Consider the following 14,643-nt stretch of genomic DNA (forward strand, 5'->3'; position numbering starts at 1 on the left):
AAAATCCATTGGACAGTCTGGCACTTTGAATGACTTTTACCCATTTGGAAAATGCTGGTTTCCTGCATTATTTGGGTCTTCCAAATATTTCATCATGAAGTATTTTTAATCACATTTTTTAATATTTATTAACGTTGAGAGAGAGAGTGAGCGTGCGCACGAACTGGGGAGGGGCAGAGAGGGAGGGAGAGAGAGATTCCCAAGCGGTCTCCACACTGTCATCTCAGAGCCCTACTCAGGGCTCGAACTCACAGCCCGTGAGATCATGACCTGAGCCGAAATCAAGAGTCAGAGGCTCAACTGACTAAGCTACCCAGGCGCCCACAATCACGTTTTTAAATATCAAGTATATCTTGTCAGAAAAACCTTCACTGGGAAATTTTGATCATGGAGGATGTAAGTTTTCCAGAATTCTAAGTTTCACTTGAAAGCTTGAATGTTATTGTTGGCAACAAATACTGCCACTTGTCTTCCTTGATGTAATAGGCTCATTTCATTTATTTCTGACAGAGTGTCTGAATAACCATAGTTTATCTGCCGTCATTTTTTCAAGTGAAAATGGTGCTCCAGGGAAAGATCCTATGACGTATACTGTCTCCTGACTTCTGCTGTGTTTGGGCTGTCCTTCAGCTGTGCCTCCACCCTGCAGCCTCTTAATGTGCCTCGAATTCAGATGCCTCGAGAGAGAATCTGATTGGAGTAGTCAGCCATTGTCTGCTGAGGGTGGCTTGGCACAGAGCACGGCAGCCAGCACATAAGGAACCACTTCCGGCTGCTTCCTCAGAGGAGACTTCCTGTCTAGTCAACACCCCGAGCTCCATGCCCAGAACGTATACCATTATGATTAGCAAGATTTTTTTTTTTTTTTTTGAGAGAGAGCGAGAGAGTGAGCGTGCACCAGTGGGGAGGGGTGGGTAATGGGGAGAGGGAGAGAGAGAATCTTAAGCAGGCTCCATGCCCAGCACAGAGCCAGACATGGGGCTTGATCCTAGGACCCTGAGATCATGAACTGAGCTGGAATCAAGAATTGGACACTTAAGCCCACTGAGCCACCACCCAGGTGCGCTAGCAAGATACTTTTTTGATGCACAGATGCAAATAGAGTGATTATGGTATGAGAAATTTTTAAACATGGATTCATAATTTGCTTTTAAGCACCTATTGACAGCACCTTGTTTAAAGACCAAAAAATTCCCCAGGTCCTTAAAGTTGTGGTTATATTCTGGTACCACTGCTACTTTGTTTCGGGCATGAATTCTATTCTGATGCTGCTGTGGGACCATCTGTTCCAAAAATGTTTTTCAATGTGCATTGAGTAGTTGTTACTATGAATTCTCTACCAATGTAAACATAGATTTTATTGCTTTTCACATTGACATTAATAAAAAGACACTGTTAAATAAATGTCCTTGGTTAACAAGTTTTCATTGCTTAAAATGGGTGTCTTCCTCCTTCACAAAGGAGGAAAATCCTCCAAAGGCTGTAAGTGTAATGTATCTAGTATTTTTGTCAATAAATAATTAGGAGTCACTAGTCCCTGTATTTTGCAAGTTCACAGATTTTAAGTAGATTTTTATTACTTTTTTAAAGTTGGCTGTCTCATTCTGGTAGGAGCAGAGCAGGCCAAGAGAAATATATGTCTGGCATCTTGAGGTTTAGTACCTTTTCCTCTTTACTGGTATGTGGTATATAACGAACACTATAGATTTCGGCTGTATACTTGAGAACATACCCATGAGTGAGCGCACTCCTTGCTCCCAAGCAAGTTTGTTCACTCAGTGAAGGAAAAAGAATGGAAGCAAGGTGTTTTAGGAAAAAATATTGGGGCCTGAGTTCCCTCTTTCATTCATCCCTTGAGAGCATTACGAGGGGGTTAATGTATTTGGGTTAATGATGAAGAAAACAAAAATAGCCTCCCTATGAGGAAATGTAACCTGACACAATTTAAAGTAGGACCCAGATTGAAACATCATTCTTTTAGGAAGTGGAAATATTTTGTCACACAGATGTGCCATCTAAATTTTAAAAGAAATCTCGACTTCCTTTCTCTTCATACGTCTTGATTTTGTTAACACTCGTTATTTCTTCCAGCCGCGTGTCCCAAGTAATTAAGTTATAATACATGATAATTTGCATACATTCCAAGTGCTTTTTAAATTTTAAGCAGCTTACCTTTCTAACACTCCAGTCCTCACAAAGATGGGTTATCTCAATTTCTCCATGGACTTTACCCCAGCAATACACATTGTCCTGACTTGTATAGAGTGCACACTACTCTGGGCCCTGCCAAACAGTAGACAACGTGTATTGTTTCCTTTTGTTTTTTTTGGGTTTTTTTGTTTTTTTTTAGCGGGACACTAAACATGCCCCAGCACTTCCTCCAGGTTATTGAACTGACAGGTAGTAGGAAGCAAAGCCTCACGGGCTATTCTTGCTAAGTATTATTTCCACTGCAGTACAGATTAAAATCTCAGAAAATCCCAGCTATATACTTTATAGGTATGGATCGCTTTTATTGTTAATATCCTAAGTCATCTAAAGGCTTGTTTTCTTTCTTTTTTTTTTTTTACAGACCTAACTACCATAATGAATGCTGCATATTAAGAGAAACCACAAGAAGGTTATACATTTGGTTGTCTAATAATCTTGGATTTGATATGAACCAACACATACTCCTTGTTGTCATTGACAGAACCCCAGTTTGTATGTACATTATTCACACTCCTCTCTGTTGTGTTTGGGGGAAAAAAAAGACATTTTAGCCTTTTTTAAGGTTATTTAATTTCATGTTATTTGGTTGCATGAAGTTGCCCTTAACCACTAAGGATTATCAAGATTTTTGCACAAACTTCTACATGTCTAGGATCCTTTTCTCAAGGCGGCTGTGTTCATCATTCTCCTGCCTTGACTCCACTATCACCAGAGGCTCAGTTAAAGATAAATTAGCATTTTCTTAAAATGACCACTCCACATAATGCTTAAGGGATTTCTTCTCTGTGACAGAACCCAGGAACCAGTTCCTAAACACATAACGTTGGCATATTGAAGATAAAATTGAAATTGTCCTTCAGTTTTGAGGCCATGTGTAAAGTTTAACCATATTGTAAAATATCTATTCCGTATTAGAAATAGCTAGTCAACAGCTTATACTTCTCAAAACTCATCCTGTTATGTACACAAACTCAGTTTTTATATGTGAAGTTAGTGAGTCCTTTTGTGTTATTCCAAAATAAAGGCAATGATTTATTTTTTCCCAATGCCAATACAATTTGAGCTAATCACTCAAGGTGGATACTTTACATTTTAAAGCTGGAATCAGCAGTAGCCCTATGGGAAACCAGACAAAGCATTGACTTTTAAATGAACCATTGTTTTCTTTTGGAGCTAGAATTAGAATAGTTGATACTCATCCACAAACCATTATTATGTGTACATTATTGTTGCTATTGTGATAATAGAGAATTTTATTTATTTTTATGCCAGCTTATATTGTGAGAGCTCATTTAGTCAATTTGGGTTTTATCAATCCTGTTATGCTTGTCCTTGGACCATCTTTCGCGTATTCGAGGTTTGTAGTTGAAAAGTTTACTGTAAAAAAAAAAATCAAAAACAAAAAAATGTATTGTTTTTACAGAATAAATTTATTGGAATGTGTACTGGGAGTAAGATTTGAGGTTGTAAACAACTAAGTTAGTGTAATTTGGCTTTCTATATGTAATGTGAGGTATTAATGTAATTCGTATATTAAAGCAAAAATTGTTAACAGCAAGTTGACAAGAGAATCAAGTGCAGGTGAGGGTTTTCTTTTTCTTTTTTTCCTTTTTTTTTTCTTTTTTTTGAACACTCGGGGTTTTAGGTTTTTTGTAATCATGGGGGAGGGAGAGGAATGGCTACACGATGGCTTGCACGTCTCAGATACTATTTACCAGCTCAGTGGACCCTAAATGCGCACACTTGACATTATCCATGCGTTGACTTGGACTCTGTTTTCTTTTTGTTTTCTTATTTTGGTGAAGAGCTAAATAAATAACATGAAGAGAAAATGTGAGAAGTTCTAAGAGCCCAGGGCCATTGACGATGGTGGTGGTGATGGGATTACGATTATGGCAGCCAAGGGTATGAAAGCACCAGTCTACCTACCCCTCTAAGGCTCTGAGAAGGTGGCTAGTATTTCTGGTTTGTTTCTCTCGTGTAGCAAATTGTAATTTTTCTCTATACTCATCATTCCACATATGAAAAGTTCATTAAAAGACACTAGGGATGCCAATCCAGTTCTGTTTCCTCGAAGAGTACTTTTTAACTTTGAATATTTTACTTTAATTGTAAATTAGTGAAATTTAATCGGTTCCTCGAAAGTCCTGTCCATTGCTCACACTGAAGCATAAGGAGAATGTAGCTGACATTTTGAATTGGAACATGTAACTGACAGATTTTTAGAATAAAAATCCTAAAGACTACAAAACTGCTTTTGGAAAAAAAGTACAAAATGGTTCCAATTCATTAAGATTTGTTTTCATAAAAGGCCAAAAATAATTTATTAAAAATATACACAGAAATACAATAGAAATATTTCCAGTCACCAATAAAACAGGTATTCATTAAGGGTACTGATAAAGTCACCGATCCCTCCTTAGCCATTTAGACTCACAAAAATTTTTTTATTAAAAGCAGTGTTTATAACAGCAGTGAATAATATACTTTCCTTGGGAAAACATTTGTCAAATAACATTTTAAAATAATGTGATAATTTGCTTTTTATATTGAGGTTGATAATGATGCATATATATCTTATATGCAAAAAGTATTTCTCCTGTATGTATCTGCTGTTCTAAATTCCTTAATATACACAGGCCATATTCACTTCTGAATAGTTTCATTTTCGTGCTCACTATTGTAGGAGCTAAATTGTATATGTTTACAGTTATATTTAATATGTGCAGACAGAATATTGAAATAGATGGTCAGGTTACTCACAAATAATTTTGAATAGATTTCTTTAAACTGTTTCTCAACTTCACTTATCCTTCAAGAGAAGAAAATTTACCCACACAATACCATGTGAGAGCTCACACATACAGTGCGGAGCCCGAATTTACATATTTTTAAGTATCGCTGTATGGGAAGGGAGTAAAATGGGACAGAAGATCAGTACCAGGAATAAAAGTCAGTCATCTAGAGAGGAAGAAATAATACTTTTATTCAACTTTTTCATCTGCCTTTGTTTTTATAAAGAACTCTGGTTTGTAGATACAACGATAGGCCAAGAGCTGAGGAAGAACTCCATATGCTATGTTTAATGCTAGAAAGAGGCTTTTCGCTTCTTCAGGGACTCTGTAGACATAAGCGGTTCTAGCATGAAGAGAAGCACCGATGTGAGAAAACTGAGCCTGTTGCATTTAAAGAAAAGGGGGTAGGTCAGCATGAGCTCTGTGTTCAGTCGGGTTCACAACGTGTTCTGGACGATTCATTCAGACCATGTTTCCTGTGCCCTCAAAACCAGTACTTTCAAACAATCCACAACCTTCAGGACTTCACTGAATTCAGGACCAGTCTTAATGTAACGACTCAAGGAAAGTATACCTTCCTTCGCTTGGCTTTATCATGCCATGCAGTGCCCCTTCCCAAACACTAGTGGCTCAATTTAAAAGAAAAACTGAACAAAATCTCCGTTTTGTTTTTTGGTTTTTTTCCCCCTGATTTGCATTCTGGAGATCCTAAACACTCAGGCAGGCACTCAGTTGTGGCTTACTAAGTGTGTTCGGCAAAAATGAAGGAAGTACAGAGCTTAGAAAGCAAAAATATTTTTATATAGCCGTTTAAAGAGAAGCAATGGGGACCTCAGCTTCACTAATCAGTCTTTTCACCTATTCCTTGGAACAAGAGCCCAAAGCCCTTCATTACATGTTTTTTGTTTACTTCTTCACGTTTTTGTTGCTTATGCGACTTTAAAAACTACTAAGGGTTGTTTCGTCGGTAAGGTTGTTACCAACGTGGGTGAGGGTAGGATTATGGTTGCTCTTTATAAAATGGCATGTGTACATGCAGGCGACCTCTTCATATCAAGTTCTCCTTTATTTAGTACAGCTTGTCACCATAACCTGAGACCAGTTTCCCATTTGTACTTAAGTACTTGTTCATAACATACATTCAGAATGTATCTTGTTTGATACTTTTCATAAGCACAGGGAAAAACTATTAGAAAAGGCTTCTGTGTGAGGATTTCCTCAGCATTCTCATGTCCTTACAGAACACAACCCTGCAGTGTGTGTTTTCATATCTTACTGAAATCCACGCTGTACGTGAATAAAGGACTGGAAGTCTAAATATAAGAAGTGATGAATTATTAGTTCATCAGGATCAAAGTGGAAAGAAGTCACAGAATCACAAGAATGAAAAACTAAATAATTCGCTTTAAATACATACAAGCTATCTTACATTTCCTTCCGTATGAAATCAGTTTATTCTGCGAAGTGGTTAACAGACAAAATTCGGCTTTTCCATGACAAATAAAGGATGAGCTTTCACAAGTGGCACTTGTATGGATTTGTGTCCATCGCAGGTATTTTAACAGATTGCTGCTACGTCCTGGGACCTCTGGTACAGTCTCGCTACTCTCTGGAGATAAGCGGTCAGTGTGATGTGTCGCGAGGACCACAGAAATGGCCTGCGGACGCCCTCCGCCTCGTGCTCCACGAGGCTCAGCAAGGGCTCTGCCCTCAAGCACGCGTCCCCCAGAGCAGGTGCCGAGCAGAGCCCAGCAGATGGGAAGCGTCCCATCTGCTGGGCTCTGAAGACAAGACCTGGAGAGTCCGGGGCCTTCGAGAGGCTGCCCCGGGGGGCTGCTCTTGTACAGTCCTGGGAACACGGAGCAGGAGCGTGGCCCCTGTCGTTAACCCTATTTTTCCCTAGAGCCTCTTCTGAACAGCAGTGATTTTCTGAATTAATATAACCAAACTTCTGGACTAGGGGCCAGGTTTGAACCTTGATTTTCAAAAATGTGGGTTTGCTGTCTCTATAGACACATGTACTACGTCACAAAAGTCACCACGTTCGGGGAAATGCCGACCGTTCTTTGAGAGACTGAGTGATACGAGCAGTCGTGCCTACTTGCACAGGGGAACCTGCACCAAGTCAGTGATTCCGTAGGCTCTCTTCCTGCACTGACCAGTGCAGTTAATACCTCATTTTCAAAATCAGCAAAAATCATTGGCAGCATTCCAAAATGGTCATGTCCTTAGAGTAGACTGTAAGCCCACCGGGCAGGTACTGTGTCTAATGTTTTGTGTGGCGCCTCTCGCATTGTTAGAGCTCAATAAACGTTAATCAATAATGGTCTTGTGACTGTCAAAATACAAACAGCTTCCGCAAAGCATTTCTCTATTTTTATACCTATTTCCGTAGGCCTCCTTTCTCCAGAATCCTCTAACGAGGGCCCGAGCCCAGAGCCCAGCGTCGTGCAGTTTCTAATGGGTGTGTTGCCGGTGGCCACGCCTTCCTGCTGAGTGAGCACCCAGCCACAGCTTCCTCCCTACGCACGCGGTGTCCAGTGCCCGGCTTCTGAAGTTTCAGAGAAACCTCAGCCTCCCCTGAGGACAGTTTCCTGCCTAAGCACGGGGCTGCTAAGGGCCTGCACGGTGTCTCGTGGGTCCTGTTCCCGCCGGCACACAAGGCCTCCTGACGGCAGGGCTCAGAGCCCAGCCGGGCACCTGGTGCTGGGTCGGTGGCTCAGTTGGCCTGGGGCTGCTGAACCGACTGTCACCCAGGGTGACAGGTACAACCTGTAGAGCCCAGAAATGTCTGCAGAATTCAGTGCTGTGAGGTGGGGTCTCTCATCATCTTTCTTATTCTAAATCTGTTTTCACCTTGAACGAATTTAAAAGGTCTGCTTTGACTTTTTTTTTTTTTTTAAAGAACTGGATGATTGGGATGGAAAATGAGGCAATAAAGGCAAAGAACGGTTACATTTTAATAGCTCTCTTTTCTTATATTTATAGAGACAGCCTGGAAAGGATGACTAAAAAAATCACAATCTCGGTTCCAGAAGGAAGAGCTGAAAGTATTATGTGTCCACATGAGTATCACAGGCCAAAACTAATGTGAACATTGGGGCAACAGCCAGGCTGTTTGGCCGATACAGCAGAAGTAGCTAATCCAGAACTATGTTATTTTTTAGGGTTTTCTGAGCAGCACAGTCCAGTGGTTAAGAATTCTGAATCTGGAACCGTACAGAGTGCCCAGTCCCAGCTGTACCACAAGCCAGCAGTATGACCCTGGGTTAGGTATGTAACCTCTCTGGCTTCCTCATCTGTAAAAGTAGGATAATAAGGGCACATTGCTGTGCCGGTGCAATGAGTTGATCTTTGTGAAGTGCTTAGGAGAGTGGCAGGTGAATTCCCTGCCCATGACCTGGGATTCTGCTTGGCTGAGAACTCAGGTGGGCTCTTCGTTTTCAGATCCCCTTGCTGACCTTCTGACAATTTTAAGACTGTCTCCACCAAAGGATAATCATGTGAAGACTTTAAACCCAAAGTCTAACCTCGATACTAATTAAAGGTGTATCGTGATGAATTACACTGGAAGCAAATTATTAAATAGGACTTGCATTAGTATCCCAGCTATCCACATGCTTCCTAAATCTTTTAGATATTTCCTAAAGGTTTCCATAAAGGCGGGGGGGGGGGGGGGACGACAAAATTCGCCTCCAGCAGAGTCAACTCTACAACCACATTATCCACAGATAAGCTTCCAGACCCTCGTGTGAGGAGGTCCGTGGCACCCGCACGGCCAGGGAGTCTGCGCAACAAGCGGGAAGGGCCTGGCTGACCGAAGCAGGGCTGTTGTGTTTCCATGGGTGTTGCTGGGTGCGTGACAGGCTCCCTGCCAGGCCTGCCGTGAGTCTGTCCCAGGGCTTCCTCCCAGCATCCTTGATGCTTAGGTAATAATGTCCGCACATTACCGTTTAGGTACTAACATCCACACGTGGCCACAGATTAATGAATGAATCTTCTGAGCAGCACAAGGCATTTCTAGACTCCCACTGGGAATCTTCTACCAATAAGAGGAGGAGCACCAAAAATCTGCAGCTCATTCCGTGCCAGGCACCGTTCTGAGCCTCTTACATGTATTATTACCTCACGTGATCCTCAGCAGCTCTATGACAAAGGTCCTGTATGATCCTAACTTTACAGAAGAGGAAACCGAGGTAGCCAAGGTCACGAGCCCATCAGTGACAGGCTGAGCAATAGCCAGTCTGTCTCCAGAGCTCATGCTCTTAACCATCTTGACTATATTGGCTCTGATTGTTTTCTTTTAATTTCCAGTGATATTTTAGCAGAGAACAATTGTTCAGTTGCTAGAAAGTACTGATATATAAGTGGGTCTGAGCAGCCTATTTCAAACTAGATTTGCAACTTTAATCCTACGTAAGAATTTTATATGAAGAGACACTTGGGTTCTGAATAAGTCCCCACTGGAACTCTTTGGTGTAAAAAATGTGTCGTGGTTTGATTTGATTTTGTTTTCTTTTACTTTCTGATTGATATTTCAATTTCTGAAGGCAGGAGATTTGGCAGATTCCTCCATGATCTGAAGGCAGGGGCTCAATAACTAACATTTCCACTGACTTGTACTGACCTAGGAATTTTTCAAAGATTTGTTTTCCTTATTAAATCACATGGACTCCTGGGAGTTCACTAGGCCTTTCAAGAAATGCAGGTTTTGATCAAGTTAGGGGGTTGGGAATGCACAAAACCCCTAAATGAGGAATGGCCGTTTTAGCAAGCTAGGGATGTTAGTCGGGGTTATGGAGGGTGTTTTCTGTGATGAATGTGTCACCCTCCCAAAGTGAGAATTCATTTCATGAGCAAGTACTGGCTAGGTAGGAAACAAATCACGTAACAAATTCAGCGTTCTCATTGCATGCGCTGTTGTGTTATGATTTGTAACTTTTCCTTAGGCTGAGCTCTCTGAATATGTAAATACTAAAGCCAAGCCAAGAGTCATGGAAATGTCAGACACAACAGTTCTCGGATGACAGCATTCTACTGGGTCGGGAGAAACATCTTTCTGACATTGACAGGATCTAGTCTGTAGCTTCCAGCTGCCTTGTCCAAGTGGGCAGTGACAGATGAGCCCAAGGGCTCCTGCGAGGCCTGGGGGTCTGGCTGAAGCTGCTGACTGCGGCCCGGGGCTCTGCCATCCACACTGCCCTTCCCAGAACCACCTGGCTGGAGTCGTGGGTGCCTGTCTGCAAGCTTAGCCCTCCCCAGCAGGTACAACCCAGGGTTAGCCCTAGTGCCCCAGGTTCAAGCACCCACTTGCCCCCAAGGTATGACCTTCCCAAGCCTCTTGACTGCTGACTGCCCACGTGACTGGGCCTTGACCTACTTTTCCTGCCTCTTCCTCCACTTGTCTCCCGAGACTTGACTGGGTCCTACACCTGGCCTCCCTCTTGTCAGCCTCCTAGATGATGACACCCTGTGTTCCTGCGGCGGGGGGCAGACCAAGCAAGGCACAGGACACACAGAGGAAATCCAATCGTGTCCAACCCTGAGCAAGCTGATGATCCTCGAAGAGAGGGGGCCGGTAAGAGTGAGCTGAGCGGGAGCCCTCTCCGGGAGAGCTCAGGAGAACGCAGCCAAGAAAATCCAGGCCAGGGCTCACTCTGCCCTCTGGCCTGCTGCACCCTTCCCCAGCCTGACAGCCCACAGAGCCCGCTCACGTGTGACCGCCTCCCACCCCCCCACCCCCCCCCGAGGCTCTCCGGCTCCTCCGTGCCCATATGAAGTCTTGCCTTGTGCTCACTGCTTGAGCCATGCCACTACCATGGCTCGCTGCTTACAGGAGAAGAGAGAGAACAGTACAGAAGAAGATGGGCTTTGGGGTCAGGCAGGATTCCGTGCCCCTATTCCCCTATTCTGCCTGCCGTTTAGTAACTGTGACCCAGGCGAGTAACAAGCTGTCCTCAGCCTCCGCTCTCTTAGCTTTTAAGAAATCTGCAGGGAGGATGCTGCGTGTTCACTGCACTGTTCCAGGGCACGGGCACACGGGAGTGCTGTGGGTTCACTGCACGTTTCCAGGGCACGGGCACACGGGAAGACCACCTCTGTCTGCTTCCGTTGCAGCCGAGGTGGTGCCAGACCTGGCTGTGGAAACTCTCCCACATGATCATCTTTGCACAAGCAAGAAATAAAACTTTAGTGTGTTAAGCCACTGAGTATTTGCTACCCCGGCAGAGCGCACAGCCTGTCCCTACCCAAGTAGGTAAGTAGAGCACAGCCTGCTTTGCCTCACCCAAGTTAGAGGAGAGCTCAGACCAGTGCAGGGCAGTGGGCTGGAACTCACTGGGGTTTGAGGGTTACTCTGGAGACAGGACTAATGACCTAGTGATGGGCTAGATGGTAGGGGTGAGGGAATGGGAAGGAGCTGCTGAAAGCGGGGGGAGGATCTGTTTGCAGGCCGCGGTGGGGGGAGAGAGGGTGTAGGAGGGTCAGGAGTCCTGTTTTATTTAGACACTAACTCGGAGATAGCCGCGTGGAAACACGGAGTTTGGGATTAGGGATAGGAGTCTGGGGACAGCTGGAGCTACAGACAGAAAATTGGAAGTCAGCTTATAGTTAGTATGAAAGATACGGAAATGAAGACCTCTTCAGAGGTCTGCTAAGAAGGTAAATCTTGGTTCTCTTCCCCTTCAGTCCTCCAAGGAAAGAACAGGAACCCTTGCTCTGGATGCTGCATCAGCTTTTTTGATACTAATATTCTAATTCTGTAATTAAGAATTACCTCAGGGGTGTCTGGGTGGCTCAGTCAGTTAAGTGTCCAACTTCAGCTCAGGTCATGATCTCGCAGTTGATTCGTGGGTTTTAAGAAAATTTTTTTAAAGACCTCAGACTGGAAGGATTTAGGCCAAAGGATTAACCCATAAATACTGTAGCTGTTTTTCCACCCTGTAAATTCTAAAGTGTTTTTTTGCCATCCCAGTTACTATAACCAGGAGCATAATTAACCATACATGCTGACAGTTTCCAGATGAACCTCATTCTTAGGCCGGCTTGAAAAGAGCAAGATGCAGAGAATGATTTTAAAAAGATGAATTCATTTGTTATTGTTTTTATTTATAGTAAGAGGGGGGGAAAAGATAAAATCATTTAATAATTTTCTTCCTTGTTCCTAAGATCGGTTTGTTTTGCTAGTTATCTTGTAAAAATGTGCTTTGTATAATAATACAATTTCCTACATAAATTTATTCCAGTTCAATGAAATAAGCATTCACTCTAGGGCAGGGACTTGGCTAAGTTGCAAGAGGAAAGAATGGAACTTTCTCCAAACCCACTTCCCTGGCTCAGGGTACTGTCACGTAACAGAATTCTGAAATCTTAACTTTAGATAGGCATCTTAAAGATAACAGCTCTCAAGTATTTTTGTTCAGAGCCTGGGGAAGGGTCCTGGAAGGCTGTGGTGGCACCTGCTGGGTATGTGACCTTGGACAAATCATGTAACCTCACTGGGCCTCAGTTTCCTCATCTGTATAACTGGATGGCACAGCAACCATCACATATCTAGTTACTGTGAGATTTAAATAAAATGCATGTGCAGAAACGTCTTCCAAAGAACCGTAAAACGAAAGGGGATGTGTCTAGTAACTATTTCCTACTCCTTAAACACCAAGCAGAGATGTTTTGCAGATACTCAACAATGACAGCCAAATCCCCAGCGAACTTTCTTAACAGAGCATATTTTGGGTACCTGGGCTAGACCTCCAGCATGTATCAGTGTCACGTCAGGCATCCAGGAGCATCCAGGAACCACTAAGCCGTAAAGCGCAATCACAAAGTAAGGGACAGAATAGAACAGGTATGCCAGCATCTGTATTGAACAGAGAAAGAACACCGTCAGCAAAGTAACAGTTAACTGCACACGACGAAAAGCACAAAAGATTGAACATTTCTAATTCCCATCTCCTACGTGGATCCACACGCTCCCATTCTTTTTTTTTTTTCTTTTTAATGTTCATTTTTGAGAGGAAGAGAGAGAGCGGAGGAGGGGCAGAGAGAGGAGACACAGAGTCCAAAGCAGGCTTCAGGCTCTGAGCTGTCAGCACAGAGCCCGATGCGGGGCTTGAACCCATGAACTGTGAGATCATGACCTGAACCCAAGTCGGATATTTAACCAACTGAGCCACTCAGGTGCCCCCACATGTCCCCATTCTTCAAGAAAGAAAATTAACATTAGAAAACTCTGAGGCTTGGGGCGCCTGGGTGGCTCAGTCGGTTAAAGCATCCAGCTTCAGCTCAGGTCATGATCTCACAGTCCGTGAGTTTGAGCCCCACGTCAGGCTCTGTGCTGACAGCTCAGAGCCTGGAGCCTGCTTCAGATTCTGTGTCTCCCTCTCTCTCTGCCCCTCCCCTGCTCGTGCTCTGTCTCTCCCTGTCTCAAAAATAAATAAAAACTTAAAAAAAATTTTTATTTTAAAAAGAAAAAGAAAAATCTGAGGCTTCATAACTACTTGACCTGGATTTTAGGATAAGCAGCGGGATCCTTTAGATAGGGCTCTTGAAATTGTGTATAAAATCGGCAGAGCTCAGCCGGGCAATCCAAAGCAATCTGAGAAGAAAAACGAATTAATTATAAAGTCATACTCACATCTGATTCTTATGGTTTGCTGAGAAGGCTAAACGTTCCAAGTACAGCCACAAGCTGTTCAACAAAAACTGCGTGTTGTAGAAGGTCATCAGTAAAAGGGAAAGAAAAGAAAGTCTACAGATCTACTCTAAGGACGTGAAGGAGAGTTAGGAGAGGAGCAGGAAATGGCTAATGCTCTGTTCTTGCTACCTTCTGAGGACTCGGCTTAAGGATCTAGACTTCAGCAGCCAAAGCACAGCTCATGCTGGATTACCAGTTTCACTTCCTGGAAATCACTAGCCCACTCTTAAGAAAAGCCCGTTCGTGTTCACACCAAATTCATCTTACTGTGCTTTGCAATATTCCAAAAATAGCATCCTCCTCTCTCCAGCGAGTGCCTCAGAGTATATGGCCTTTAGGGGCAGTAAAGGATAAGGATTTGAAAGCAGAGTCCTGTGTGAAGCCACATCGTGTGTCCACTTTGAAAGGAAACACAGAACAAAGTGTCTCTGGCACATTACGGGGTCCCCTCTGAGTCACTGCCCTCATGCATCACCCCTCCCGTCCACAGCCATAAATGTCGTCCCACCTAGATCACATCCATGGACACAGACCAGTGGCAGAGTTGGTAAAAATGGACCCCAATTTAAAAGCCCGTCTGCCTAAGCCCCGCCCACCGAGTGTGCAAACACCCACATGCACACATTTTTCTCCTGTGTGAGAACAGCTGGGGCTCATTTTGTTGTTCCTGTGTTTCTTTTAACTTTGGGAACGACAGCAAACTAACTAAAGAACAGTTTTGGGGGTGCCTGGCTGGCTCAGTCGGTAGAGTTTGCGACTGTTGATCTTGGGGTCGTGAGTTCACGCCCCACATTGGGCATGGAGATTACTGCGGAAAAAAAACAAAAGTTTAACTGCTCTGTGGTCTGAGTAAAGCCTTGCTTCTTTGCATTTCTTCCCTGGGCCACTCCTCCCGTCAGCCGACGCTACTGCAGGAAATTTCTGCTCTCCTGATAGAGACAG

General features: G+C 43.4%; 3 protein-coding genes across 10 annotated transcripts in view; 2 read left to right on the forward strand and 1 right to left on the reverse strand.

The window, feature by feature from the left end:
- The window catches only part of HDGFL3 (HDGF like 3), a 72,580-nt gene extending 68,926 nt beyond the window's left edge, over window positions 1-3,654 (forward strand). The window contains exon 6 of the mRNA XM_060617535.3: window positions 2,573-3,654. Within this exon, the coding sequence (XP_060473518.1) occupies window positions 2,573-2,578 (6 nt within the window). The 3' untranslated portion in view covers window positions 2,579-3,654. The remainder of the gene's footprint in view (window positions 1-2,572) is intronic.
- The window catches only part of HOMER2 (homer scaffold protein 2), a 615,401-nt gene that overhangs the window by 357,391 nt on the left and 243,367 nt on the right, over window positions 1-14,643 (forward strand). The gene's annotated exons all lie outside the window — the stretch shown is intronic.
- TM6SF1 (transmembrane 6 superfamily member 1) overlaps window positions 1-14,643 on the reverse strand; it is a 58,084-nt gene that overhangs the window by 22,655 nt on the left and 20,786 nt on the right. For 5 of the 8 annotated variants that reach the window (XM_078449066.2, XM_060617529.3, XM_078449061.2 and 2 more), the window contains 3 exons: window positions 13,510-13,602; window positions 12,745-12,864; window positions 3,800-5,387 (listed from right to left, as the gene is read on the reverse strand). In XM_078449066.2, coding sequence (XP_078305192.1) covers window positions 5,196-5,387; window positions 12,745-12,864; window positions 13,510-13,602 — 405 coding nt within the window. In that variant the 3' untranslated portion in view covers window positions 3,800-5,195. Of the gene's footprint in view, window positions 1-3,799; window positions 5,388-12,744; window positions 12,865-13,509; window positions 13,603-14,643 lie in introns of those variants that run through there. The other 3 variants (XM_078449063.2, XM_078449065.2, XM_078449064.2) reach the window with 2 other exon arrangements.

Source organism: Panthera onca, chromosome B3 (assembly GCF_046562875.1).
Source record: "Panthera onca isolate mPanOnc1 chromosome B3, mPanOnc1 haplotype 2, whole genome shotgun sequence".
In the NCBI taxonomy this organism is placed as follows: domain Eukaryota; kingdom Metazoa; phylum Chordata; class Mammalia; order Carnivora; family Felidae; genus Panthera; species Panthera onca.